Below are 25058 nucleotides of genomic sequence, written 5' to 3'. Positions count from 1 at the left end.
AGAGTCACCTTCACCTGGTGAGGAGACTGACGTCCTTCAGAGTGGGCGGGGCTCTTCTCTGGACATTCTATGATACTGTGGTGGCCTCTGCAGTACTGTTTGGTATCATGTGCTGAGGAGCAGGCAGTACGGACAGAGACAGGAAGAGAATAAATAAACTGGTTGAGAGAGCCGGCTCTGTCTTAGGCTGCCCACTGGACTCCATGGAGGAGGTGGTGGACAGAAGGATGTTGGCCAAGCTGACATCCATCATGGATAACCCCTCCCACCCTCTGCATTAAACTGTAGAGTCCCTGAGTAGCTCCTTCAGCACCAGACTTTTACCCCCCATTGGAAGAAGGAGGGATTCCACAGGTCATTCCTCCCACAGCCATCAGACTTTATAACAGTTCACAGTAAAGCCCCTTCACACCATGAGCATGTGCAACCACAATGGAAATAAATATGCAAATAGTAGTGTTGTCAGACAATTCAAATTTTTAATCCCTAACCCTAACTGATGCAGTAAATGTCCTCTCGTGTCTTTAATGTGAAAAACGTTGGACAATGCCAGGACTGATCAGGATCATCAGGCCTGTGACAGAATGGTTCTGGGAGAATGAGACATCATTTACACACATGGATTCGCCTCCATAAAGTCAAGACTCTAATTTGGGATGTGATGAAGACTTGATGCAGCGGTCTGATTCTCCATCATCAGTAATCAAAAATTAATGCAACTATGGATGGAAAAAAATAGTATGAACCTTATTGTGACACTATGTAAGCATTATGTGGCAAAAAAGATGTCACAGTGAATGTCTCCTTTAATCCAAACCAAAGGTGGTGCAGTTAAATACTGGATGTGACTTTTTTGGCTGGGCAGTGCATTTCTACCTGTCGTATCTCTTCACTTACTTGTTGTTGCTTGTTAACTGTGATATGTCCTCATGGTGGGACAAATAAAGTCATATTTTATCGTATCTTATCTAGATGTGCATTCTTGGTCCTCTTCCTCTCCTGCTCCTCCTCCATCTATTCTTCTTAGGACAGGGTCAGCTCCATGAATATGACCTGCTTACAGCCTCCAGACACCAGGATCATATGTGGTGTGGTAGACATGATGATTTCCCAGAAATTCCGTTGACTCCCTAAGTCTATCAGGACCTGCCAGTCTCTGACACTTTGTCTGGGATTGTACCTTCTCACCCCACTTGAACAAAAGTAATGGTGCCCTTCACTGGCTGTCGTTCCTTAATGGTCTGTTTGGTTAGTGCCCTAAGAGCCTGGTCATGCTGCCACCAGTACCTCCTCTCTCTCACTACAGAAAAAAAACAGCCACCAACACTGAAGATTCTGTACACATAGTGTCAAATATTTACCACAAATTAAATGTATGCAGTGACAGTGTCATTTACCTGAGCTGTGAGATATAAGGCAGACACTGAAGGAAACTCCTCACTTCACTCTCTTCATGTGAACATCCTGTCACCTCCACCTGTTTCTTCTCTGACTGGAGTTTCAGCACTTCCAGGAGGATGGAGGCTTTTCTCTTTGACAGGTCTATGGTCCAGACTGTAGGAACTGACGGGAGAACTGACTGTAACGCTGGAAGGACTTTTACAGCTACTTCAGGTTCATAAGAGTACAGGTCCAGTTGGAAATCCACCCATTTCTGAGTGAGAGGAAATGTCTGATACATGCACACTGATGATAAGAGCTGGAGGATCTTCTCTCCTGTCTGCTGGTCTCTCTCTGCTGCTGCACAGAACAGATTCCCATAGAACTTGGCCTCCTGTGATGCATGTGATGCCAGACACCTGATAATTAAACAATGAAAAGAAAATAATGTGTGATAATTTAGTCTGAGCAGCTGAGTGTGAAAACATTCAGTAGTTTTACAGCCTCCTACAGGATAAGGTGGTAACTGCAAGGAACATAACAGTCCAAAAACAGTGTTAAATGTTGTAGTTCAACCTAGACACACTATCAGTGATGTTTCCTGGGGTCATCGAGTGTTTTAGGTCTTAACATCAGTACCCCCTCAAACTGGTGACCAGGGATGCACTAAACCCCGACATGTATCCTGGATGAAACCTCTGTTAGACACCCCCCTCTGTAACCATAGTGATGTGGATGACTTCTCTGCCACCTCCAAGATATTCTTGATGGCTCTTCTCCTTTACAGCCTATGAATTCCCAGAAGGCCCAGGATCCAATGTACAGACTGGTCTACAAAGCCACTCCATCCCCACCTCCACTGGCTCACAGCTGGTCTTCTACTCCTGTCTGCAGCAGTTGTACACTAGATCTGGGACTTGGACACTGAGGTAGTGGATTATATTAAGGACCTGGGCGTTCACCTCAGCAGTAAACTAGACTGGATAAACAACTCAGAAACCCAGTTCAAGAAGGACCAGAGTCACCTCCACCTACTGAGGAGACTGACGTCCTTCAGAGTGGGCGGGGCTCTTCTCTGGACATTCTATGATACTGTGGTGGCCTCTGCAGTACTGTTTGGTATCATGTGCTGAGGAGCAGGCAGTACGGACAGAGACAGGAAGAGAATAAATAAACTGGTTGAGAGAGCCGGCTCTGTCTTAGGCTGCCCACTGGACTCCATGGAGGAGGTGGTGGACAGAAGGATGTTGGTCGTGCTGACATCCATCATAGATAACCCCTCCCACCCTCTGCATCAAACTGTAGAGTCCCTGAGTAGCTCCTTCAGCACCAGACTTTTACCCCCCATTGGAAGAAGGAGGGATTCCACAGGTCATTACTCCCACAGCCATCAGACTTTATAACAGTTCACAGTAAAGCCCCTTCACACCATGAGCATGTGCAACCATAATGGAAATAAATATGCAAATAGTAGTGCTGTCAGACAATTAAAACTTTTAATCCCTAACCCTAACTGATGCAGTAAATGTCCTCTCGTGTCTTTAATGTGAAAAACGTTGGACAATGCCAGGACTGATCAGGATCATCAGGCCTGTGACAGAATGGTTCTGGGAGAATGAGACATCATTTACACACATGGATTCGCCTCCATAAAGTCAAGACTCTAATTTGAGATGTGATGAAGACTTGATGCAGCGGTCTGATTCTCCATCATCAGTAATCAAAAATTAATGCAACTATGGATGGAAAAAAATAGTATGAACCTTATTGTGACACTATGTAAGCATTATGTGGCAAAAAAGATGTCACAGTGAAGGTCTCCTTTAATCCAAACCAAAGGTGGTGCAGTCAAATATGTGTGACTTTTTTTGGCTGGGCAGTGCATTTCTACCTGTCGTATCTCTTCACTTGCTTGTTGTTGCTTGTTAACTGTGATATGTCCTCATGGTGGGATAAATAAAGTCATATTTTATCGTATCTTATCTAGATGTGCATTCTTGGTCCTCTTCCTCTCCTGCTCCTCCTCCATCTATTCTTCTTAGGACACTGTCAACTCCATGAATATGACCTGCTTACAGCCTCCAGACACCAGGATCACATGTGGTGTGGTAGACATGATGATTCCCCAAGAAATTCCATTGACTCCCTAAGTCTATCAGGACCTGCCAGTCTCTGACACTTTGTCTGGGGTTGTACCTTCTCACCTCACTTGAACAAAAGTGATGGTGCCCTTCACTGGCTGTTGTTCCTTAATGTTCTGTTTGGTTAGTGCCCTCAGAGCCTGGTCATGCTGCCACCAGTACCTCCTCTCTCTCACTACAGAAAAATAGCAACCATCGAAACTGAAGATTCTGTACACATAGTGTCAAATATTTACCACAAATTAAATGTATGCAGTGACAGTGTCATTTACCTGAGCTGTGAGATATAAGGCAGACACTGAAGGAAACTCCTCACTTCACTCTCTTCATGTGAACATCCTTTCACCTCCACCTGTTTCTTCTCTGACTGGAGTTTCAGCACTTCCAGGAGAATGGAGGCTTTTCTCTTTGACAGGTCTATGGTCCAGACTGTAGGAACTGACTGGAGAACTGACTGTAACGCTGGAAGGACACTCATGCCTGTTGTACTGTCATAGTCCTTCACATGGCAGTACAGATCCAGAAGGAAAACAGACTGATATTCATCTTCATCTAGGTATTCATCACCTTCATCATTAAGAGGAAATGTCTGATACTTGCACACTGATGATAAGAGCTGGAGGATCTTCTCTCCTGTCTGCTGGTCTCTCTCTGCTGCTGCACAGAACAGATTCCCACAGAACTTGACTTGATCTTTGAGGCCAAACCAGGGATAAAAACTGAAAAAAGAATGAAATGTTTTTCTGATTTGATTTCAACTGAATAAACACAGTTATGAATGATTGTTATACCTTGGATCAGATTAATACATAGAAATACAGTATATGAAAAGTCATATTTAGATAAATAACAATAACATTTCAACTCAGATTCTCATGAACTTAAATGATATAAATAACAGTTCAAATGTATTTTATCTCCATATTCATTTTCTCTCCTGAACACGTTTTACAGTTCAGTGTTAACTCAATGATCACAACACTGATGAAAATACAAATAGGAAGAGTTGATTCAGTGTCAACGTGGTTGACTTACAGCACACTGAGTTAGAATTCAAAGCTGAAAAACACTCAGAACCTCCGTAGTTCTAATATTTCTGTGTCTCTTTGATACAACATCCAATCATTACCAACAAATGGTTCAGTTTACAAGTTGACACCTTGGTGACATGTAGATGTCATTTTGTCTTTGTTTCCATGTGGTTCTTCTGTTTATCACACGTGTATCGTTGTGTTCCATTTGGAGGTATATCATTTCATGGTCAATATGTAACTTTGGAAAATGTCCAATAAAGACACTTTAAGTTATTAGTATGTGTCTATTAACGGTTCTGTTTAAGGCAGTTTAAATTACATTAAAAACACATCCCTTACTTACAATAAACCGCTTACTATTCAAATATATTTCACTGTTACAATGACATTGAATAATACTCAATGAATACACTGACAGAATGAACAAATATATTTCCTTCATACAAAGTTGAATTTTACTGGTGTTCATTTAAGTTACTAAGTTGATAAACACCTAAAAGTCTCAACAGATCTGCCCTCATCTCCTTCATAACAGTACAAACTGATTTATCAGATAAATGAAAGTATGACATAGAGAATAAAAAAAGTTCAACCCAAATACAACAGCATGAAAAAGTCAGAAACATTTCACATCATCTGCATTAAACAGACTCTACAGAAGAGTCTGAAAAGACTAATTCAGTGGATGCAGTGATAGTGTCATTTACCTGAGCTGTGAGATATAAGGCAGACACTGAAGGAAACTCCTCACTTCACTCTCTTCATGTGAACATCCTTTCACCTTCACCTGTTTCTTCTCTGACTGGAGTTTCAGCACTTCCAGGAGGATGGAGGCTTTTCTCTTTGACAGGTCTATGGTCCAGACTGTAGGAACTGACTGTAACGCTGGAAGGACTTTTACAGCTACTTCAGGTTCATAAGAGTACAGGTCCAGTTGGAAATCCATCCATCTCTGAGTGAGAGGAAATGTCTGATACATGCACACTGATGATAAGAGCTGGAGGATCTTCTCTCCTGTTAGTTCTTCTCCCTCTGCTGCTGCACAGAACAGATTCCCCAACAACTTGGTTTCTTCTGGAACATCTGATATCTGTGTCTCAAAACTGACATCAACAAGATACAGTTTTACTACATAGAACACTGCAAAAATCTGTATATTTATAGTATATAAAACTGCAAAATGTAACATACTGATATCATGTATTTTTCTATAACTTACAGTAATGTTAATGCAAACACTTTTTATGTAAACCTAAAGGTGAAGCTACACAACAGTTAACATGTAGTTGGACTGACTTTCTGAGAACATAACAAATACAAAGACAAACTATCATAAAATCAGATCTGGAACAATCATGTCAAAAACCAACACCTGTCAGATTCCAATACACAGACAATGAATATGTTATAAGTACTGTGATGCACCTGGCTGATATAAACATTGTAAAGAGCATCTGCATCACATAATTAAATATAATATTAACCAGTGAGACACCCATTAAAAGGTGAAAAATATTCAGGATCCACCTAAGAACTGTAAAGTTTCTGAAGCATACTGATCAACAAATAAAAGCATTCTGTTAGTCTCACAGACTTTTACTTTCAAGTAAATCACATTTACAGTCAATCTGTGTCTCTGCCAAACCTTTCAGTAGCATTAATATACTTTTCAGTAATACTGATTTAATATTTACAGACCAACATTATATGGAATGTTTACTTAAAGGTCCTGTGAGGACTTTCTATGTGATCTTGAAAAAGTCTAATTTTTATATATATATGTCCGATCGTAGTCCGCAATTTAAAATGAGATTATCAGCACCAAAATACAATATTTCCAAATGCTACTTCTCAGCTTCCCTGATTGGGTCGGATTGGACCGGACAGATTTATGGCAGACTTACGTCTCTATGACAACACCACACCGACCGGCAAAGTTTGGCAGTGATAAGTAAGATGAAAGAGTGAGCAGTAAGATCTGTCCTTTTACCTAAAGAAAAGGATTTCTTGGATTGATTTAGTTGTAATGGTGGACACTGGAACTGGAGCTGGACTGGCAGAAAGAAAAAGGACAAAAGAGTAGAAGAAAGCTAAACAGAAGAGTGACAGCATGGGCTAAAACACCGGTAAACCTCTGCACTGCTTTGAACCAATAGAGAGAACTAAGGGAGTTAAAGGAATGAAAACAGAGCTGGAGTTGTCCCTCTTCCTTCTCCACAGGTATAGAATGCTTCTGTTCTTTCTACATATGCATTGGAACATTGTATTTGACTATAGTGGCTGTTGGTAGCTCAGTCAAACACTTAGTAAACGCTTCTACGTTTGTCGCAGGGCTAGCTCTTTGGTGTGAGTAACACGTTTTATTTCAAACATTGTTTCAGTCACACACTAAGGACTTCATAAGGCAAGACTGAAATGGCTATGTACGGAGTTTAATGTTCATGCCGAGGCCTGGATACTAAACTGCCTTTTGGGAACAAGACAATGATAAAAGTAGAACAGCAAGTTCTGAAGAATTTGTGCTGTGACTGCAGAAGTCTGAAGCAGCTTGTGCTGAACTGCTAATAATCCTGATGTTGAATGACTGAAGTAATTTCTGAAAATGGTTGAATACATTGTGGAAAAGCTAGTGCAAATTCATATTATTGGGACACGTCTTAGAACACCGGTCTGTGAGTAACACTAAACAGATAGTCTGCTCAACTTCTGGACACTAAACTCTGGGGCACTGTAAAGGGGGGGGGGGGGGGGGTTAACATGACAAATTCCTAGGCCCCAGTGGATACAAGTTAGAAGCTGTGAAAATTTCATTTATGCTCCAGAGTAAAACTGAGGCACAGAAGCCGGGACTCGGACATCCGAAGTTAAGTTTCATTTTCGATTTCACCCCAGTTACTAAACTATGCTACAACCGGACTTTATGAAGTTTGCTTCTTGTCTCGTTTCAAAAGTCGCTTTGCACCCTGCAAGTTATTGTCTTGAAAAAAGAAATGCAGAGATGTCAAGAAGATCTGCTCTTCATCCATTAGTTTCAAAACAAATGCACGCCTTGGCCAGAGTTATGCTATTACGACAGTGGTTGCTAGCGCTCAAAGGAAGTGGAGTCTTTGTCCCAGAAAAACACCACCGATTCCGGCCCAAGGTGTCGCTGCAATCCACTTCAAACAGATACTCTTCACAGGACCTTTAAAAAAACTTCAGCTGTTGTACAAACCTGAGTGATCGGATGTTTGACAAAATCTTTGAGAAAACCTCATACAGATTTTGGTAGGCAGGAGTCGTCTTGTTCCAGTAGAAACAGTCATTTGCATCCCTCCATGACACTTTCACTGGTGTGAAACAATCTGACACACTTTTACTATTAACTGGGAGGTGCAACTGGTTCCCATTAAGGCCCCCTAAGCTGATGTGGTCCATCTCTTCCACACCAAAAAGAAGACTCTTCCAAAGTTGACGTGGCAAAAGTGAACACCTAGAATTTGACAAATCACCAGAGGTAGATCATTAAACAGGGTCTTAAAAAGACTGTGTGTAAAGTTTCATTCTGTTCAGGGCCTACAGATAAGTACACATAAGTACCTGGGACACACTGAACCACATAGCATAAACTGTCAAGTGACATTCAAAATACACTCTCACCCACCAGTGGACATTTTTAAGACATCCATGTAATTGTCTCAGTCCTTCTTCTGATACCGTCACATCCTCAAGGTTCAGCTTTACTTTCTTCTCCTGGGACTGAGTGACCACATAAGACACAGCACAGCAGGAAAAGGGATCGAGACTCTGTCCACTGAGATCAAGACAGTAGTCCAGTTTGTCCAGAAACAAGAGACATGTTTCAGGAGACTGGGACTCATACAAGCACTGGCAAAGAAACAATACATCCACATAATCACTACTGTCCTCAGTTTCAGACTGTTGGTTGGACTGACGAGGGATCAATGTGGTGTCCAGTTCCTCAAAGAAGTGCTTGGACGTCTTCTTCAGCTCATCAGCTGGAATCAGAAACTCCATCAAACGAGGGGCTTTTTCATTGAACAGTCGACACATGAAAGGGATCAGATGTTTCATGTGTTTCTTCTCTTCGGTGAAACACTGCTGAAGAACATCCTTCATTTGACGTGGATTCTTCAGGAGCCACAGTGCTGCAAAAAACTCCTGCATGGTGTAATGAAGGAATGCAGATGTGGTTTCTGTGTCAGTTGGAGCCACTTTGATATTGAGTGTTTTCAGAAAAGGACAAACACATGTGTCTTCACAGCCCAGTCCTGTCAGGATCACAGATTTTCTTTCAGTTGCATCAAAAGCTGCTTTAGCCAGAGCTAGAATTTTCTCTCCTTCTGTCTTGATATATGAGTTTAAAAATCGTTCTCTTGTTTTACTGTTCTTCTGAAGACAAAAGCGAACAATATTGATGTAGAGCTCAGTTATAGTGCACGGCTGTGTCTTTGAGGAAAAGCACACGACCACCATTAGAGCATACATCGGGACATGGCAAAGAGTAAACAACTCTAAGTTGTTTACAACCTGTTTGTGTTCTTCACCGAGGTTTTCAGACAAGTATGTTCTTATGGTCTGTTCACTGAAGCCTTTCACTTCCACTCTGAGAAAATTCTCTGGAAGGTCATCTTCGATGTCCTCTTCATCGTCTGGTCTGCATGTGATGATGATCTTTGCATCAGGTAGCAGATCCTTCTTTACAAGCCTCTGCACCACAGAAGAAGAGTGGAGATCTGAGACTCCATCAAAGATCATTGTGACCTTCTCAGAGTTCTTCATTATGTCTCGTAAGACTTCGTCTCGGTCTTCATCTGATTGACTAAACTCATTGAAAAGTAGATCCTGTAATTTCATAGCCGTCGTGAAGTGTGAAGCTCCTCTCATGTCAAAGTAAAGCATGTAATCTAACTCTGTGTCATGTCTTTCTGCCCACTGTCTCCACATTTCATGAGCCACTGCTGTCTTTCCAATTCCAGACTTTCCAACCAAAAGTATGGTATTATTTTTTTTCATCAGGTCGCTGGGGGAAATCTGTACTTTTTCCTCAGGGAGGTAAGTCCGCAGCTTTTTAGGGCGGCTCAGTTTGCTTTTCTTGCTCTTAAACTTCTTTGTCTTAGAAGGACCAATGCTTCCATGTGTTTCTAAGACAAGTGGGGAGTACGACAGGTTAGGTCTGCACAGATTCTTCTTCAACGACCAAAACTCCTGATGTGCTATTTGTGCTTTTGACTTCAACCTGTTCTGAAAATTGAGACACTGTCTTGGGCCTAAAACAAAAATAACCATGAGAAAATGAATGTGTGGCTACTAGCAGATTTGGATTTACACATTCTTACTAAACTATACACTTCATATATCAAAACAGTCATTACACATAAAATGAAATACAAATTCACCATACCTTGAAGGTACTTGTTGTCCATTTTTGTATCTTCCCTGAAAGGATAGCAGCTGATCCAGTAGTGGAGGTCAAACCCAACATTTTCCAGAGACGGTTTCCCTAAGGTCCTCTGCCTCGTCTTGTCAATAATCCTGAGAAACTCATAGCATGCACCATCCCCTTTTTTTATAACTTTATCCAATATTTGTCTTCTTTTATCAAAGTCGTCCTTCTCAGCTTGGATTTTGCTCACCTCTTCTTCACACAGAACTTCTTGCTGAAACAAGTTCTCTAGAATTATTGAAAGGCTTTGTAACCCATTTACCAGGTGTCGTCTGGCGCCCTCTACATACTGGGAGGCGGACTGTCCCGTACAAGCCATGAGTCCTTACTTCTGCACACAGATCATCTGGAAAACAACATATCCGATTTAAGTCAACTACAAACATATTACAACCCCATTTAAAAATAATCTGAAACATATTAAAAAGGAAAGCTGTCATATCATGTAATGTTTCATCTGGTAAGCTTCATTTTACTTGTAAATGTACTGTACATCCATTCCTCACCTTCTGGACTGCAACAGCCTTCTTCAGTTGGTGCAACATTTCATTCACTTACAATGTATTTAATTTGTGAGTTTGTCAAGCTTTATTCTGTTTAAGTAAAGTTTATAAACAAGTACTTCATTATATAGTATTGCTACTGTTTATACAATGATTATTATTACATACTTATCATTTGAGTCACTCTATATCACTGTTCAGTGGCAGATCCAGAAAAAATGGAAGGGCGGGCGAGGAGAATGATAGGATCCAGGGGCGGGTTTCACCCCTAGAAGTCAGATCAAAATTAACATTATAGATGCTTCAAATCACTTAAAACTGTATTTTTTTATTATCATACTCTAGTAAAATTAGTACAATTTAACCTAACTAATGTGACCACCATCCTAAGCAAAGAGCTAGTTTTAAATAGGGTTGGCCTCGGCTATGGCATTTAATTCCATTACATCCAAAATATTTTTTTTTAATTAGAAACAATAGCATGGAGTGGAGGTAGTATTATATTCAAAGGAGTCAAAAGGATTCAAAGGAGTTTTATTTGTCATTCCATCACAAAGAAGAGAACAAAACTGGTTTCTGAGGACCCGTATTTGCCATATCAATAAAATAAATAACTATTAAATAAATGAATACATTAAAATCGACTAAAACTAAGGCTAATTTAAAATAAGTAAAATATACGTCTAAAATTAAACTTTGAAATACCCACATAAAAATAATAGCACATATTTACAACCTAACCTAGCCTATACACAGTAGATGCTGAAGTACAGTGCAAACAGCAGAGTGAAGTGCAAAGTGCAAAGAGGCAGTGCAGTAAGGTGCAGTTAGGTGCTTGTGTATCCATCCCCTTGGGTGAGAGGCTACGGAGCAGTGCCTGAGTTCAACAGCCTCACCGCTGTTGGAAAGAAGCTGTTTTTTAGTCTGGTGGTCCTGCTCTGGATACTCCGCAGCCTTCTTCCTGAGGGAAGAGGGACAAAAAGTGCGTTTGCAGGGTGGGTGGGATCTTTCATGATGCAGTTGGCCCTCTTTCTGCACCTGGAGATGTAAATGTCTGTGGTGGTGGGGAGGCTGGACCCGATGACCCTCTGTGCAGCCTTCACCACCCTGTGCAGAGCCTTCCTCTCTGCCACAGAGCAGCTGCCATGTCACACTGTGATGCACGAGGTGAGGACACTTTCCACCACACACCTGTAGAAGCAGGACAGGACCGATCCTCCACAGTCCCGCCACAGTCTTCTAAGGAAGTATAAGCGCTGGTGAGCCTTCCAAACCAAGCCTGAGGTGTTGTGGCTCCAGGTAAGGTCCTCACTGAGGTGGACACCCAGGTACCTGACACTGGGGACCACTTCCACAGCTGTTCCACCGATGTGCAGGGGAGGGGGACAGTGTCTGCTCCTCCTAAAGTCCACAATCATCTCCTTTGTCTTTTTCACAGATGCAGAGGTTGTGGTCAGTGCACCAGCGCTCCAGATGTTCCACCTCCTCTCTGTATTCGGATTCACCATTATTGGTGATGCATCCAACCACTGCCGTGTCGTCCACAAACTTTACGATATGACAGCTTGGATGTTTGGTGGAGCAGTCATACGTCAGCAGGGTGAACAGGAGGGGGCTCAGCACACAGCCCTGAGGGGAGCCAGTGCTGAGGGTGATGGGGGAGGAGGAGATGTCATGGATATGGACAGTCTGTGGTCTATTGGTGAGAAAGTCTAACACCCTGTTGCAGAGGGAGGAGTCAGTCCAAGATTGTGGAGCTTCTGCACCAGGGTGTGTGGGATGATGGTATTGAATGCAGAAGTGAAGTCAATGAAGAGCAGGTGCACATAAGTGTCCTTTCTCTCCAGGTGGGTTAGGGCTGTGTGGACCACTGATGCGATGGCGTCGTCAGTGGAGCGGTTCTGCCGGTAAGCATACTGGTGAGGGTCCACAGTGACAGAGATGCAGTCTTTGATGTGGGCCATGACAAGTTTCTCGAGGCATTTGGTGACAATTGGGGTGAGGGCCACCGGCCGATAGTCACTCAGGTCCGTCACTGTGGAGCTTCTGGGGACAGGGATGATGGTAGATGTTTTCATGCAGGTTGGAACAGCTGCCTGAGAGAGGGAGATGTTAGAAATGTCCGTTAGTACTTCTGACAGCTGAGAAGCACAGGCTCTAAGGACCCTCCCCGGGATGTTATCTGGACCAGCAGCTTTGCAAGGGTTAATCCTTGGCAGGGACCGCTCCACCTCAGCAGCTGTCACCCCAAGGGGTGTCTCCTCTGGTGATGTGGTAAGTCTACTGCTGGGAGAGGTGGCTGAGACCTCGAACCTGACAAAGAAGCTGTTTAGTGCATCAGGAAGGGTGGGGTCTCTCAGGCTCTGTGCATTTTTGCTGGTGTAATCCGTGATGCACTTAATGCCCTTCCACATGCTCCAGGGGTCATCGGTGGAAAAATGCCCCTGGATTTTCCGAGCATATGTGGCCTTGGCCCTCCTGATGCCTTTGGTCAGCTGTGTCCTGGCCTCCCTGAGAGCTGCTGCCTCACCCCATCTCAATGCTGCACCCCTGGCTCTCAGCAGAGACCTGACCTCTGTGTTGAACCAGGGTTTTTGGTTTGGGTAAATGGTTATTGTTTTGGTGGTGGTGATGTCTGCAATGCACTTGGAGATGAAACTGAGGGTGGTCGATGAGTACTCCTCTAGATCCACCTGTCCGTCATGTGCAGCAGCCTCTTGGAACACCCGCCAATCAGTGCACTGGAAGCAGTCCTGCAGCACGGAGGCAGCATCCCGGGGCCACACGGTGACAGTCCTCTGTTCTGGTTTACTCTGCTTTAGCCAGGGACGGTAAGCAGGGGTCAGCAGGATGGAGATGTGGTCTGCGAGGCCGAGGTGAGGACGGGGCATGGCTCTGTATGCACCGCGTATGTTTGTGTAAACCTGGTCTAATGTGTTCTCTCCCCGTGTTGGTAAATTGACATGCTGATAAAACTCAGGCAGAACGTCTGTCAGATTTATGTGATTCAAGTCCCTTAAAACCACATAAAAGGCATCTGGTTGCTTGTTTTGTAGTGAGCTAATGTCATGTAGCTCCTTTAGCACGTTGCTAGCGTTCGCATCCGTTGGAACATAAACAACTGTGACAAGCACTGCCGTGAATTCGCGAGGCAAGTAATGTGGCCGACATTTAACAGTCAAAAACTCTACTGCTTCAGAGCAGTGGCTGGTCACCAGTCTGCAGTTTGTGCACCAGCCTGTGTTTATGTACATACAGAGTCCGCCTCCATGACTTTTCCCTGATAACCAGCTTCGGTCCGCTTGGAAGAGATGCAGTCCGTCGATCTGGAAGGCTGTATCCAGCATGCTGTCATTCAACCAGGTTTCCGTAAGACAAAGTACTGCACACTTCCTCATCTCCCGATAAACCCCAAGCCTCAGACGAAGTAAGTCCATCTTGTTGTTAAGGGTGCGGACGTTTGCCAGGAAAAGTGTTGGGATTGGTGGCTTGCTAGCCTTTAGCTTTGCTAGCAAGCTGGCTCGCTTGCCCCTCTTCTGTCTCCGTGCACAGCGCTTCCTCTTGCCACTTAGCCTCTGTGCTAAACTACGCCAGCCCGTTATCCTTAGGAGCCGCAATCTCCCTAGTGTAGCTTTGAGCTCTGGCGAGGCAGTTATAACTGAGCCATCTCGGAAATTCAAGAGTACGGCCGGGCTGTACTTCTTGTGTGTCCTATGTGTTAATTCAGTCGAAAACACACAGTTTATCGGCATAATACTAAGAGCTCAAGAAGCCGCTGCACTGCTGCGTGCCGCCATCTTGGTACAGGGTACTGAGATAAACTCATGAAGTATGATAGACATTATATGTATTTACTATCATTCAAAATATTTAATAACGCACTTGTACTAACCATGACTTTAATTAAAACAAAAATATCAGTAGATTTATAGAAATTATGTATAGTTCGTTTCTAAATTATCATTATTATTATTATTATTATTACAGAGTGACATACAAATTTTACACACACACACACACACACACATATATATATGTATGTATGTATAGGGGATGCAAATTATGCAAATTATCCATTAGTCATTAGTTGGTTGACCTTATTAATTAACGATTAATTGATAAGCGGCAATATTCCTGAGAACCTGAATTTCTCTTTCGATAGGGTTTATAAGAATAAAAGCTCAACATTGTTCACATACTTCATGAAAAAAGCATGTCATATTCCTTAATGACTGATTTATTGTACCATTGGATACAGTACAGACAATCACATTCATGGAGTAGAACTAAATAAATTCTGCAGAGAAATTCAATAAAATAAATGGATCTAAAGAGGGGCAGTTTAGAAGAAATGGGCATTTCTGACTTTGCATCACTGTCATGGAGTGAGATTTCAAGTTCAGCAATGAAGCCTAGTTTGGGCAGTGGCGCCTCCTACTGTCGACACCACAAATCCCGCAAATCCCCGACAATTAATAATTTAGTCGAGCAAATTCTTATCGACAATTAATTTATAGTCGATCAATTGTTTACATCTCTCATAGATAGATAGATAGATAGATAAATAGAAAGATAGATAGATAATTGAAGTGCATTGATCTATATTGCTGTATTGTAGTGTTTGACTGGACATAGGGCTGCTCGATTATAGAAAAAAAAAAAAAATCACGATTATTTTAGCAATAATTGAAATCACGATTATTAAAAACGATTATTTGTTAACCTTAAAGTTGTTTATTTTTTTCTTGCAAAACAATGTAAAATATACTCTTTAAACATAAACAAAGCTTTTAACCACTAAAGCAAAGTATGTTCACTTTAGTACGAAACAAAAAAATCTTTGAATGCAAATAAGTGTATTATAAATTCAAGTATGTTTCCTTTTGTAAATAAATAGTGCACTGGAATTAAACTGCTATAGACTTGCCATAGAACTGTAGCAATTTAAAAAAAAAAAAAAAAAAAACTCACGTAAAGTGCAAATTATAAATTCAAGTATGTTCAATGTAGTATGAAACATAATAAATTCAGTGGCGTGCCCTGAGGTTTCAGTTCAGGCCTTCTGTTTACATCAGCCATCTAGAATACATATGTTAGGATTATACGGGTTAGGGTTAGGTTAATACGGGAGTTGCAGCGTAAAGAGATTCGGAAACTGAAGATTGCATTGTGGACGAAGTTGTTTTTATGTGTTTTAGTTTTTCATAAGATTATGATAACAGTGGCGGTGGTTAAACTTTAGATGGTTAAAAAGGTTTGTTGTGTTAGCGGTCGGTGCGGACACAACTACGAAACACTTTTTGCACGTGATGTGTTTTTGCTCTTCGTCTTCTTCATCAAACCCAAAGTGATTCCATACAATTGAATTTGACTTGCCTTTTTGTTTTTTGTTCACTTCTGCTGTGATTCTCCTGCCATTTTTCCAGACCGCTAGGTACAACTTTCCTCTTGGGGTGGACCTGCCGGCTAGCTGGCAGCTGTAGCTTAGAGGGGGGCGGGGCAGAGCAGCTCATGGTAGCTTGCATGCGCGTGAATTAAAACAACTCAAAATTAATAATCATTTTTTCTCGATTACATAATTTTTGTAATCGTTGCGTCTAATAATCAAAATCGTTATTGAATTTCGATTAATTGCACAGCCCTAACTGGACATGAAGGATGACACAAGTTATTCCAGCACTGGTCGCTTTAACACAACCCAAACGGTTACTGTTGGCCATAACCCCACCGAAAAACAGAACAAAAGAACGCATTGAAAACTTAACTTAGGGCTGGGTGATCTGGTATAAAAAAAATCTCAGGTTTTTTAATGAAAAACTCGATTTATTATTCAATTGTCAGTTCTCTATTTAAAAGAACATAAGTGCAGACTGCAAATATATTGAAAAAAACATTAACTTTATTGTTTTCAGTTTAAGTGCATTGAGACAGACCTTAAAAAAGCAAAGGCAGTCAATGGTTTCCACAAAGTGACACTGTACACTCTCACAATAACTAAGAATAACATAACTTTTCTGATTAAAGGGTACCAGTGGTGAATTTTCATTGCTATCCATTTGAAAAGATCACCTATAAAACTAGCAGTTTGGTTCTATAACTTTTGATATAACAATAAAAATTCACTACCAGTATCCTGACTCGGCTCCATTGACTCTTCTGTTCTCAGACCATTCAAACCTCAGCGCGTACACACACTGGTTCACTTGCTCCGCCCCCATACCTATACACACCAGCCTGCTGTCTCAGGTCAGCTGACCAACTGCTCCTGAGTGTACCAAAAACTAAGCACAAGTTCAGGGGTGAGTGTGCCTTTGCTGCAGCAGCTCCTAAACTATGGAACCATCTGCCTCTCCATATCAGACAGGCCTCCTCTCTGTCTGTTTTTAAATCCCTTCTTAAAACCCATCTTTTCTCCTTGGCTTTTGAAACCATGTGAGATGTTTGAATGTATTATTTTTATTCAGTTGTTTCATTTGGTATTAGTTTATTGTTCTTACTTGTTTTTATTTTTAATTATACAGCTTTTTAAGTTTTCTATGTATTCTTGTATTTTCTGCTTTTATTTAGGTTTTATCTATTCTTCTGTATTCTTATTATATATATATATATATATATATATATATATATATATATACACATATATGTGTGTGTGTATATATATATATATATATATATATATATATATATATATATATATATATATTTATTTATTTATTTATTTATTTATTTTTTACAGTTCTATATCTTTTAATCTATTCTTGTATTTTACTCTGTTATTTTGGTTTTATTTTTTTTTCTGTACAGCACTTTGGTCCACTGTGGTTGTTTTAAAATGTTTTACAAATAAAGTTGGACTGGATTGGATACCTCTCTCATTCAATCATCCCTCTCGTCTCAGAGCCATACAGAGAGAGTTGCGACACACTTTGAGATCGTCACTATTGGTGATCATGTGGTTCATGTAAGCTTCAGTAGTTCCAAAACAAACTGAGCACTGTCATGTTCTTCTATGGGACAGACAGCAGTGAGTGTGTTATTGCAGGTAAATATCCAAATAACCCACACACAAGTATACTCCCCTCACAGAGAACGAGGTGTCTAAACTCTTTTCCTCTAGCCGCCCTGCGACATGCCTGCTGGACCCTATTCCATCCAACCTCTTACAGTCTGTTGCCCCTACTATCACAGCACCGATCACACATGTGATTAATGCTTCACTGACATCAGGAACATTTCCTACAGTATTTAAATAAGCGCAGGTAACACCACGACTCAAAAAACCTTCCCTCACCCCCACTCAAGTGGAGAATTATCGACCAGTCTCACTCCTCCCATACCTTTCTAAGACCATCGAAAGGGTGGTTTTCAAACAGGTCACAGAATTCCTCTCCCAAAATAACTCCTTGACATCAACCAATCTGGCTTCAAAATCGGCCACTCCACTGAAACGGCTCTGTTGTCTGTGACAGAAGCCTTGAAAGAGGCTAGAGCAGCAGCCAAGTCCTCAGTACTCATTCTACTCGACTTATCAGCAGCATTTGACACTGTCAATCATGATATCCTGTTATCCATACTCTGGAACATGGGCATCACAGGCCACGCACACTCCTGGTTTCAATCTTACCTTACTGGTCGGTCCTTCAGTGTGTCCTGGCTAGGGCACACATCAGCAGTTCACCGCCTCACCACGGGGGTCCCCCAAGGCTCTGTGTTGGGCTCCCTCCTTTTTGCCATATACACCACCTCACTGGGTCAGATCATCCACTCACATGGCTTCTCATATCACTGCTATGCTGATGATACCCAGCTCTATCTGTCATTCCCACCTGATGACTCCACAGTCTCAGTGCGGATCTCAGACTGTCTCTCTGACATATCTGCATGGATGAAAGCCCATCACCTTCAGCTGAACCTGTCCAAAACAGAACTGCTGGTCTTCTCAGCTAAGCCAACCATACAGCAGGACATCTGCATCAGTACTGACTCCTTATCTCTGGCTCCCACCAATGTAGTACGAAACTTGGGAGTCATGATTGATAACCAGTTGACCTTCACAGATCACGTTGCCTCTGTCACCCGATCACGTCGTTTCACTCTGTTCAACCTAAGAAAGATCAGACCATACCTAACCGAACAGGCCACCCAGCTCCTGGTGCAGGCTATGGTTATCTCCCGCCTTGACTACTGCAATGCTCTTCTAAGAGGCCTCCCAGCTTGTGTTGTCCAACCACTACAGATGGTCCAGAATGCAGCAGTGCGTCTGGTCTTCAATCAGCCTAAAAGGGCACATGTCACCCCATTACTTATTGAGTTACACTGTCTACCCATAGCTGCCCACATCAAATTCAAATCTTTAATCCTAGCCTACAAAATTCTCAGTGGGTCTGCTCCTACCTACCTAGGTGCAGTGATAAAAGCTTATGTTGCCCCACGACCACTCCGCTCGTCTGGGGAACGTTGTCTGGTGGTCCCCAGACCTTGTACAAGACAATCCAGGCTCTTTTCATGGGTCGTTCCACGTTGGTGGAACGTTCTACCGAGTACTACGAGAACAGAGGCATCCCTGCCTATCTTCAAGAAGCTCCTGAAGACCCAGCTCTTCCGAGAGCACCTCCTGTCCTAGCACTGTCAGACATTCCATTTTAAATATTTTAATAAGGTTTTTCCCAGGATTATCACAGATTTTCCCAGGATTATCTCTGGACCTGCTGCAGTGGTCCTGCCTCTCTCCTGCCTTCATCATCATCACTCACTTATCCTCAACTGCCTCCATGTGTCTCCCCCTACTCCCCCCTTCTCCCCCTCTCCCCCAGTCTCTATCTCTATCACTCTCTCTTTTTCTCTTTCTTTACTCTCTCTCTTTAACCCCAACTGGTCCAGGCAGACAGACATCCTCCAGGAGTCTGGGTCTGCTCGAGGTTTCTGCTGTTAAAGGGAAGTTTTTCCTCGCCACTGTCACCAGTCACAAGTGTTTGCTCCTGGAGGATTCTGTTGGGTTTCCGTAAATTGGCTTAGAGTCTGGTTTTTGACCAACTCTATATATAAAGTGTCATGAGATAACTTTTTTGTTGTGATCTGGCGCTATATAAATAAAATTTGATTGATTGAGTCATTTGATTGGTTTTCCCCTGTAAGTCGCTTTGGAAAAAAGCATCTCCCAAATGCATAAACATAAACATTTCCAACAGTTGTTGCACCACTGTATGTATGTTTGTGTCAGTTCTGCTTTTGAGTAGTGGGGTTGACCACTGAAAGGACTGACTTTATTTCTTTGACAAGTTTTAAATTTGACTTAGAGTTAGCCATCTAGTTTCATAACTACAGCAAGTAGGTTTATGAAACAAGTGCAGGACAAATAAAACTACTTAAAGTCATCACATGCCATTATGAAACGTTAATATATGACAAATAGAATAAAATAACTGTCCACGTGGACCCATATTTACACCCGCAGTAAATGACACTAATGATCACATGACCACAGCTGACAAACTGAACCCAACACCACCAGGTTCAGCAAAACAACTCCAATAAAACCCACTGAGAACCACATTTGGACTAATGGTACCTTACCTTAGAAAGTCCATCATGTGGAGTTATAGTGGTTACATCTCAACAGCTGGACAACAGCTGGACTACATGACTATAGCTGAAAATCCAACAGAACGGTTGTATAAGATATAAATGTATGCAAACGCAAACACATTCCAAAGCAAACAGAATTTACAACATAGATGTAGCTAATACAGGAAATACACTGGATCATGTGACAGAGGACGATATCTTATTAACTTACCGCTGGAGTTGTTAGCTCAGCAGTAACAGAAATGAATGTGTTTCGACGCCGAACTGTTGGCGCCTCGAGAACCCGGAAGTAGGTCCATATGTTGTCCGCCATTTTTAACAGTGGGAGTCTGTAAAAGTGTGGTTGTCAGTGTGTTTTCTCTACCGCTCTGATCCGTCCCTCACAACCACACACACTAAACTACAAACTTTACTGCAGGGTCGCTACACTATGAAAGGGGTGATGCAATATTCTTTGACTAATTTACTTGACTGAATAATAAGAATAATCTTCACTTATCAAGCATAATGCAATGAGATTTACAAAGAAACTGATAAAATACAATATGATAAAACAAAGGATGGAAACAAGTGTCTTGTGTTTAAGTAGAATGAAGGAGTCTGAAAACTTCATGAATTTTTTTGACATTTTTATCTGTTACTTCAAACTTACAGTCTGAAACCTGAATACACTTGGAATGAAAAACCTATCCCATCATCCCTCAGTCTGTACCATGTGATCTGAACAACCAATAGAATTATTCACACAACCACTGTAATGTTTAAGGACATCTTAAACTGGAGTAAATATTGCAATAAGTTCTTAAAGGTCGAATGAAAAACTAGAAAAGCACTCGGAGAGCACAGACCTCCGCCAAGGCAGATCAGTGTCCCCCCCCCCCCCCCAGGTATCTTGCACACAGACAGACAAACCAACACCGGCAAAAACACAATCTCCTTGGCGGAGGTAACAAACAGTAGAACATAAACAATTCCCTAATGTCCAGACATAAAGTTGTTATATTTTAACTTGTGGTTAGTATTTCATAATCCCCACACAGACAGCTGTGAGTCAGTGTAGTTCTGAGGTCAGGTACTTATTCTGAAAACATGCTGCATTTACACCTCTGGCAGAACAGAGGAGGCAGAGTTTTTGCACAAACGGTTTAACCGAGCTGCCATTATTGATGATTCATACACGGAAATGGACATTTTCATATTCAGGCAGATCACACAGCCGTCCTGTTCTCCCACACCAACAGTGGAAACACCAGCCACTGTCAGGAACACTCACCGGCTGTGTTGGCTGTTGTTCTTCTTCCCATTAGACTGGGAACCAGGTTTTCTGTAGCAGAATAAACTTCTTATCCTTCACTAAAGTTAATGTTGTACGCATAACCACGTACAGTCGGTTTCCGCTTGCTGCTCCATCTACTTACTTTCACTTTTGACGTCTACGTCATAGGTAGAAGTCTTAGTGCTTGTAGGACGAACTGAAATCCATCAGAGGGCGCCATCGGACAAGGAAACACGATGTAAACGTTATGACGCATTGAGTGTCATCAGTGTTTATCTTTCTAAAGAAATGACAATATGCATTATTTAATATCATGTAAATGTGGTAGATTTAACCACCCAGGCTAATTTCTATCAACAAAACAAAACAGACAAACACATAAGTACAAGAGCAAATAAAGACTGTAAGAGCCATTTGGATATTTAGTTTTTTTGTGGTCAAAGTTTATTTACTTTTTTGGTCTTTTTTTGTTTGTTTGTTTGTTCTTCGAATTTAGTATTATTATTTTTTTGCTAATTGTTTATTTTTGATTGTTTACCTTTTTGTTTAATATTTAGAACATATTTTTGGACTTTCATTGTTATTACTTTAATTCTTTAGTATTTAGCACCTTTTGTTTTTCTTGCTGGTTTATACCAGTGGTGACAGGATGAGCAGAAGAGGCAGCAAAGAGGTCTAAAAATCCTGAGTTGTCGTTTGGCTGCAAAACCTGAAAATAAAACACCTGAAATACATCTACAGTATGGACATTATGTTTTTGACTGCATTACCCACAAACCCATGGTGCATCTATGGTTATTTGAGTTATATTGAAGTCTTAAATTCAGTCACTCTTAAGTTGATTTAACTTGGATCACAAATAGTCATTACAAAGACATTAAAGAAAACATACAGACAGAAGCACATGGCTTTAGTCAAACTGTTTCTCAGTTGTGTGGGTATAATGATGCAGGTACACAGATCAACCATAACATTCATGGTACAAATCATAACTAGAAGCACTCGGACCTCCGCCAAGGCTGATCAGTGCCCCCCCCCCCCCCCCCCCCCCCTCCCCCCGTGGGCCCCCCCACCTCCGATCACCACCAAAATTTAATCATTTCTTCCTTATCCCATTTCCAACAAACCCTGGAAATTTCATCCAAATCTGTCCATAACTTTTTGAGTTATGTTGCACACTAACGGACAGACAAACAAACAGACAAACAAACAAACAAACCCTGGCAAAAACATAACCTCCTTGGCGGAGGTAATTACTTTATTAAAATGGTACCTTTCACCAGGTTGGATAATTTAGGCAGCAAGTGAACATTTTGTCCTTGAAGCTGATGTGTTGGAAGCAGCAAAATGAGAAACATTAGGAACTGGTGATGACTTGGTCAGAGCATCTCCACAACCGCAGGGGCCTCCACCATCCACCATAATCCCAGTCCCCCAAAAGGCTACAGTCAACGCCCAGAAGGACTAGAGACCAGTGACCCTAACATCTGTACAGCGTACATGAATGGAGTGGTGTATGGTCTACAGGGCAAAATGGGATGTACAGGATGAAAGTCACACACTTTTGGACACTGTCACCACAGACAATGGACACAGGTTTAGAGTAAATATGACAGATTTTAGCGGTTATCTTTTTATCTATCACCACATCAACATTAAAATAACCTGTAGCTGTAAATTATAGTTAGACTACTCCATTTCTTTCTCTGCTGTTCATTCATGTTTTTCACAGATAGCTTGTAGCTCCTCTGCTGTTGGGTACCGTTGTTGGAGAATGACTGCGCCTGTGCACAGAGTGACATTGTCTTTTCACTTATAACACTTGAAGTCAGAGTTGAACTTTAGTCATCTAAACGGACTGCACAGAAAAAACAGCAGAAAAAAAACTCCATTTGTAACGTAAGTAAGAAGCTGGGCCATACATTTTACTTCTGTCTTTTGGATTTATTCTTTTTTGTATCAGCTAAAATGCTTGAATATGCCTCAGTATTTAGGTGTTTTAGTTTCTGCAGCATTTGCATATTTTATATCAGTTCTTATAATAACATAAAACCATTAACCCAGCCCTGTTCTGAGAGGACACCTGTTTACCAGATGATTAGTTGATTTAAAAATAAATCAAATGCTGTGTAATATCTAATATTCCCAGTGAAAATATTGTCTTGTGATATGATAGGTGGATGGTTAATCTTTAGGAAGTGGGATTTTGTTGAGTATCTGAAAAATATTAGATGATTTTTTTTTTCAGAGTACAGAAGTGATATAAATCTATAAATCTTTATATGAAAAATTCTGTTAAACTTTTATTTTTAGGATCTCACTGGAACTGGTTCAAGCTCATTATTTCCATTTTTCCTAGAATTATGCCCTCTTTTTGGACAAAAAAATAAATCAAACTACACCCAACCTCATGAGGCTTTAATTGAATATTTTCACTGAAACTCAACACATGGAACTACAGTATATCCAACTTTTACAAGGTCTGACTACGTTTTCTCACTGGATTGATCAATATGTCTAAAGATAAATGCAGATAGCTTAATTTTATTTCCTTATTGTGCTACTGAATTGCAACCAAACTTTTTGAAAGGTTGCTGCAGTTTGTTAGTGTATCCACCAGAGGCTGTATTTGTCAGAGTGTCGTACGTAAAGACGAAAGTACAGTTAACTTTCGGTTTATCCCACAAAATAAGAGATACTGCACGCTGAAGCTTCAACAATCCCACAATAAGAGCTGTTTTATTATTACTATTAATATAGTAGTAGTAGTTGTAGTAATAGCAGAATTGTTATTTGTATTATCATTTATTTAAGGTGACCGTTTAAAAAAATGACTGAAAATATGAAACAGTGCAGGTGAAGTTTCCCTCTGGCTAAAGTTGACGTGTTCAGTTGTGTTTTTAAGTCGACCACTAAATTAAACCACTGAAATATCCAGTTTATTAGTAGATATCTGAAAGGAAGACACCAAAGCTTTTAACAAAATACAACCTGGAAACTTCAGCTTTGAGCAAACGGTTTTTTCAGAGATTTACAAGAGCTGATTGTACAGGTTATATAAAAAAATAAAATTAGATGTTAAATGTTTTTCAATGTGAGAATGTCCTTTGCTGATGCTTAAATGTTACTCTATATGGATGAAAGTATGTGGACACAATACTGTGGGAACAGTAATGACTAATGTCATAATATAGTTTTATATTGAAATAAATACCGTTGCATTGGTTAATTTAGTTTAAATTGTTATCTTTGCTTCTAAAATGCCTCAGAGATGGTTTTAAGTTAATATCTCCCAACATTGATTTTTTTTTTCATTTTTTTAAGCCATGACTATGATTTTAAATGTTCTACCTCTAAATTTCTAAAATATTTTGTGTGTAAATAGTAATTTTCTACCACAACTAACCATCTATTTTCTTCACATCTCACTGAGGAAGAAAACTCTCCCATTAAATTTTAAAGAAAATATTGATGTTTATATTTCAAATCAACATGAACACTTTTGTCCATATAGTTTAGAAACATATATGGGAAATAGCCTGAAAACAAAGATAACAATTTAAACCCAACTAACCAATGCAATGATATTTATTCCAATTTAAAACCATATTATGACATTAGTCATTATTCTTTTGTATCCCAGAGCCCTGTTAGAAAAGAAACACCTGAATTCAACTTGTCCACATACTTTTG

General features: G+C 40.9%; 1 protein-coding gene across 1 annotated transcript in view; it reads right to left on the bottom strand.

Moving 5' to 3' along the window:
- The window catches only part of LOC115437549 (uncharacterized), a 56481-nt gene extending 45776 nt beyond the window's left edge, over nt 1-10705 (bottom strand). The window contains exons 1-7 of the mRNA XM_030160784.1: nt 10673-10705; nt 9960-10347; nt 8199-9825; nt 7770-8027; nt 5263-5658; nt 3794-4240; nt 1398-1799 (exon numbers count right to left, since the gene is read on the bottom strand). Of these exons, the coding sequence (XP_030016644.1) occupies nt 1398-1799; nt 3794-4240; nt 5263-5658; nt 7770-8027; nt 8199-9825; nt 9960-10320 (3491 nt within the window). The 5' untranslated portion in view covers nt 10321-10347; nt 10673-10705. The remainder of the gene's footprint in view (nt 1-1397; nt 1800-3793; nt 4241-5262; nt 5659-7769; nt 8028-8198; nt 9826-9959; nt 10348-10672) is intronic.
- Nucleotides 10706-25058: the final 14353 nt, after the last annotated feature.

This window comes from Sphaeramia orbicularis, chromosome 17 (genome assembly GCF_902148855.1).
Source record: "Sphaeramia orbicularis chromosome 17, fSphaOr1.1, whole genome shotgun sequence".
Taxonomy (NCBI): domain Eukaryota; kingdom Metazoa; phylum Chordata; class Actinopteri; order Kurtiformes; family Apogonidae; genus Sphaeramia; species Sphaeramia orbicularis.
The sequence above is the reverse complement of the archived record's forward strand: the minus strand, read 5'-3'. Positions and strand labels throughout refer to the sequence as shown.